Source organism: Pieris rapae, chromosome 18, assembly GCF_905147795.1.
Source record: "Pieris rapae chromosome 18, ilPieRapa1.1, whole genome shotgun sequence".
NCBI lineage: Eukaryota > Metazoa > Arthropoda > Insecta > Lepidoptera > Pieridae > Pieris > Pieris rapae.
Genome location: NC_059526.1, coordinates 7337956 through 7344133, shown reverse-complemented (window position 1 = coordinate 7344133; position 6178 = coordinate 7337956). Strand labels below are relative to the sequence as shown.

Here is a 6178-nt window from a genome sequence, read left to right as displayed (position 1 = left end):
GCATTATATTGAACACATATCAATGGTTTGAAATTTGTCCAGCTTCGTTTATTTTCAACGATATTAGTTAAGCTTTTGCACAGCGAAGTGCAATACTGTGTGGAAAGCATTCAGAGTACCTATGTATATAGCACAGGGATAGTCGATAGAGTAGTAGTTATATCTATGTTCTTCCTTCTCTCTTTATTATGATTATGTTTCAGAACTTCAAATATCCCGACGACTTGTCAATGACCAAATAAGTCTCAAAAACAAATGTATTGAAAATACAGTAAACCTTTTATTATTCAAAGGCAATACACATCTTCACATTTAATCTCATGTAAAAAGATCTTTTTTATAGGCCAATATTTTTCTTTATTCATTAGTAGGTAACTTCAACCATCCTAAGCAAGCAATTTCTATATTCATCTCAAAGAAAATTTTATTATGAGTATTTTTTTATTCAAAACGTTACAAAAATCCTCAACACACTTAAATCAAGGTACGCTTAACAAAATTATAAAAACTCGAAACGTCTGCCTCTAAGAGATTTGCATAAATTTTCCTAAACAAGTAAATTGTAGCATAAAGGAAGCGACGTTACTCTAAATATTTAGACAAGACATCTAAAACGGGAACTCCGAAATATTTCGAGCGGGGGCTATAAAGATGATCTCCTCAAATGCTTGAAGCTCTCGCGTATTAAGGGGCAAGTGAAATCTGTACGAATACATTACTATCGAAACTCGATACAAACTCACTTTTTTGCCTACTATGAGCTATGATATACTATGTGTTAGCATAAGAAGTCTTAGCTTATATATTTAGAGAGCGATTCTCTCCTCTGAGGTGTGTAGTGTGTTTAGTGTGAAGGCTTGAGCCAGGGTTGTCCACTAATCGAGACGACATATAAACTGATCATCTACTTGCCCATTAGACAATATACCTCTTCGAAACGGATACAGAAATCTGCCAAAACCTGTTTTCTAACTTAGTTGAAAAATTTATTTCAAAATACTGTATAAATTTACTTCTAAATAACAGTTATACAATTTATTCTAAATAGACTCATATTTATTTGAGTAATATTTCTTCTAATCATTGTTTTTTTTTATGACACCAAACGTTCTGGTACATCACACCGTAGCACTCGTAACGGTATTCGTAGCACATGCGTAGCGATGCCTAACAAATACTTTTCTAAGACTCTTTGTATCCAAACAATATTTATCGAGTATCTTGATTACACGGCGTAAGAAACCAACTCAGAAATATATTATATTAACATCCAGAATCACTAGACTCTTCTCGACGAAGTCTGAGTTAATATATCAATGTAGATAGTAGGGGATTATAACATCCCCTTCTCAGTATGAATCGCGACTTCCTAGGGCCCGCACGCGATGTGCTCCTCAAAGAGCGGGAAATCGCGATGAATTTTACGCAACTTTCGAATTTGAAAATGGAACCTTGGAAATTTTAATTCTTTTTTCGAAAAAAGAATTCGTGTTTTGTTTTTGGTGTACGGTTCGTTGTATGGTTTCAAAATGGATGGAACTATATGGACGTTATTGTTATTATTAGTGAAAATAACCGGTGAGTAATTGTTAAAAATTGTTCCAAGATATATATTTCAGAAAGTAATATTTAACAGGCCGCAACCTTAATAATGATGTGCTCCTACTAACTTCATCTTGTATTAAATTAAATATTATATATATTGCGAGTGCGAGATGTATATTTATTTAATAATTATACATCTCGCATCGGGTAGCGTAATAAACGAATGGATATTTATTTAAGTCACCTAGTATATTAGACTATGAAGCAATTACTCAAACTGTAGACACCAGTCACAATTTTTATGACTAATTTCTATATAAACTAAACGTGTGACAAAATAATCTATTACATACAAATTTAATAATAGAAAAATTTTGAAATATGAATTTCAGTTTTCCATTATATGTTCTGAAAATTTATTGTATTTTGTTGTTCGTTGTTGTATGTTGTAAAGGCACAAAACATATGCTGGCAAACACTGTAAACACGCACGCACATTTACAAAAAAAATAATTGAAAATATTCTATATAGGGAAACAACTATAATGGTGAATAAATAACATAACCTTTGCATAAGATAGAATCGTTTTTTTTAATAAATTTTCAAACATAAATACATGTTTTTTTCTTCTTTCACAGTAGTTGCCTGGAAGATATCGCTCGAAAGCAATAAGGCCACCAATTGTCCTCCTTTTTATTTACCTATGTTCAATTTTCATTTGTAATGTAACGAAGTGTTAATAAATAAATACATATACACTTCCTTGTCCGAAAATTTTTAATTATTAATGAAAATAAGAAACGTTTTTAGCGAATATCTTAGCAGGTGTGGATAACCCTGTATTGCTACCAATTAAATTAATTATTATATCAATTAATCACTTAAAAGTATGATAAGTCTTAGTAATCTTAATGTAACCTTTACATAACAATTAAACATAAAAAGAAAGAGTGACTTGTCTCGGAGAGTATGCAACAACCATTACAAAAAATATTAATATTTGCTTTTGCAAGATAAAAAAAGCAATATACAAAAATCCACAATAGTATGTTAATCCCGTGAGTACGGTAGCTCATCTCTCAAGAGCCCAGCTATCTGGGTTGCATCTTACCTATTGAAGATTTTAAACCGAAAACTTAAGATGAAAAGGGATGTTAAGAAAACTGTCTTGAAAGGCTTAAATGTATTATTATGGCTTTGTTAACGAAATGGATTTGTATTATCCACGTTGAATGTCACGTTTGCAACTTTCTTTATAAACATGAAATTAGTTGTATAAGAATACTACTTGATTGTCTTGTCGTTCCGAAGTGGTGGAGGCCTGATGACCTACAGGTCATCAGGCCTCTGATGCCTGTTAAAGGTTGTGCACCTGTGTTGTAACACAGGTGCACAACCTTTAACAGGCATCAGTCTCACTTAAGCAATAGCAGTGCTCCAAAGAAGAATGACAATTATTGTATATGTTTTTGTGAGAAATAAAATAAGTATATTATTATTATTAGTCTCAAAGAGACTTCAAAAACAAATGTTTGTATTTTATAACCACGTAGGTTGTCTTATTTATTCCAGATCTTTTTTATGTTTTATGGTTACTGTTACACATAAGTTATTTTATGGCAAACAATTTATATTATGATAGATAACTATTTATTGATGATTTTGGCACACACAACACACACTTTTAACGGCTAGACAACTATTAACAATGTTCAGACTTTTTTGGATACAAATACCGACCACACACGCACTCTCCTTGGCGGACGAGTTTTCTCCATCAGAGGCGATTTTCATTCTTATTTATTTATTTAATTATTAATTATCTTACAGCTTCGTTATATAAAAAAAAATATACAAAACACTAAGATAATACAGAAAGCCAATAGATTACATAGATGAACAATATATTATATGTAACGGAAAACAAGTGAGTACATTTATAGACAAAGATACATGAAAGAAAACTGAAATTTAAGATTTGAAACAATAAATATATACTAAATGTTTCAAATGACTACCTAATTCTACAGAGTCTTCCCGCCTCTTCAAGTACTTCCTCACATCTTATTTGTGAGGTGGAAAATATCAGTATCCTGACAATCCTTAAAAACATTTTTTTTCCAAACGATTCAAAAATTTATAAAAACAATCCTAAACCTGACCTATACTAAAACTGTAAATATTTTTACCGTGCAACAGTTTCATTATAAGATGTTAGTGTTATGCAGAAAATAATGGCAAGTATCTAGTATCTTTGTCTATGTATAATTCAGTTCAGTTCTTGAGTTTATTACGTGTTACGGGTTTAAATCTACATATGTAGAATATAAATTACCAAAGTCGCAACCAAAACATGTCGTAATCCATTTTCACTGTACGCACAAGTGTTACAAAGAGCACTAGAGTTGTGCAAAACAGACGACAATATAACTCTAGGAGGGCGCTAGGTGTAACTTTGCGTAATTGTCAAAGTTTTAACGACCCGTACACTTTGTGCGACTTTTGTCGAGGTTCTTCGGTAAATTGAATTGCATATAGATGCATACAACAACATTACATTGTTCATATTATATTAATGATTTAATAACTATGTAATACTAAAAATGTTTAGAAAATGAAAATCTATAACAATATCAAATCATTTATTCCAATTAGACCACTCAAATTGGCTCTTTTGAACGTTAAATAAAATATAAAGATGATTCTAGTTGCCCCTTCCAAAAAGTATTTTCGTGTGGAGATCAATGGCCAAGAAATTCCACACTTACTCTTTTAACAATATTTAAACAAGGAATTTACAATATTCGTATACATTAATAAAATAATTATTAGTGAAGCCACTGTACTCCCGGCATAAAATTACTATACAGGTCTGTATTGTTAGTATACATGTTCCTCACATATTTACAAATATCGAAACCGAATGTTATAAATGAAAGATTAAAAATAATAAATAAATAAATGACACAGTGTGTAAGATTAACATAAAATAATGCATTTGTAGTATTATACAACAAAAAATAACAAATATTAGATCAGGACCCAATTTTTTTTATATTTATTTAATTTGTCAAGGCTCTATGATTGTCCTATGGAGCAGAGGAGCAGAACTAGCATGTTTTCAAGCATTCTTATCTTGAATATAATCCTCTATTCTGTAATATGCTTTTTAAAAAGCGTAGTTAGTAGGTTTGATTAATGATTATATGGAAAGTTTAAGTTTCATAAGAATAATGTAAGTTTAGATTGATAAATTATAATTAGAAAATTTTAAGTTTCATAAAAATTATGTAAGTTCAATAAATAATTTTTATTTCAGGTATAACATCACACTATAGGTACGATGAAGTGATCAATCCGGTATCTGTGAGGTAAGAGTATTTTCTACTTAAATTATATATTATTAACTTATTTAAATATTTTATTTCTGAAGAATTGTTTGGGTTGATCCCTCCTGCCTCGTTTCAATACTTTTACAATTAGTATGTTGAATAATCAGTGTCATAGACATATGTCTGACGTTTGATATCTAGATATTAATTATACTGTTATTCTTAGGGCCTGTTTCACAATGTCCGGATAAGTTCTAAATAAGCTATTTATTACTTATTGGTAGGATAATTAGTAGTATTTTTGCGTTTCACGACTGTCAGATAGCGCTATACGTCATGAAATGCGAAGTATCTTTTTTGGAACTTTTATCTTTCGAATAGGTAATTTATGTGTTGCATAGCTATAAATTCAATAATATTGGATAAAGTACCATTTATCCATACATTGTGAAACAGGCCCTTAATTTTATAAACTTGTCTTTTTTTGTTCAAAAGTAATATAAGAAACTCATCTACACTATAAACTGTATACAGCACATCAGAAGAATAAAATTATAAAAGATTCAAAAAATGTTATAATAAAGTTATGGACATGTATATTTTTTAAACCTGTTAATGTACTTTGTTGACATATGTTTTCTGTTTCGTTTTTTTTAATAATGTTATAGATTTGTTTAGTGTGTCTAGTGTTTTTGTTTTTAATATGTATAGTTGTAACATTACTAAATAAATCATTAATTCATAATAATATATCATAACAACGATATTCAAATGGAAGTGAATTGTTCGTTATTCGCATTAAGTAATAAAATAACGTCTAAAATCTCGTGAAATAAATTAAGCACCCAAAAGGTTAACCGCATGTAATTAAGCTTAAATAATTATAACGAGGGAAAGGTAATAAAACAGTTCCCTTATATCTTGTAGAATCAGGTGTAGATTAGGAGGAACCTTTTCAAAATATAACAAATTAAAATTGTTTTAGAAACATACTTTAAACGTATCTCTATAAAGGGGCCTTTCAGGTATTACATAAGAACTAGGGGTGTTTGATTTTCTTATTTGGTGATACGTCAACAGTAATTAAAAAATAAATCAGTGGCGCTACAACCTCTTTAGGTCTTGGCCTCAGATTTCTGAATCTTCATGATCATTTTTAAATCTAAAAGGCAAGTAGCTGATCAGCCTCCAGTGGCTGACAGACGCCGTCGACTTTTTGGGTCTAATACATGTCGGTTTCCTCACGATGTTTTCCTTCACCGTTCGAGCAAATGTTAAATGCGCACATAGAAAGAAACTC

At 30.4% G+C, this 6178-nt stretch overlaps 1 protein-coding gene across 1 annotated transcript in view; it reads left to right on the top strand.

The window, feature by feature from the left end:
* The first annotated feature begins 1409 nt into the window (after positions 1-1409).
* Positions 1410-6178, top strand: part of LOC111000599 (Down syndrome cell adhesion molecule-like protein Dscam2) — a 51843-nt gene continuing 47074 nt past the window's right edge. Inside the window, exons 1-2 of the mRNA XM_045632210.1 lie at positions 1410-1578; positions 4866-4917. Of these exons, the coding sequence (XP_045488166.1) occupies positions 1530-1578; positions 4866-4917 (101 nt within the window). The 5' untranslated portion in view covers positions 1410-1529. The remainder of the gene's footprint in view (positions 1579-4865; positions 4918-6178) is intronic.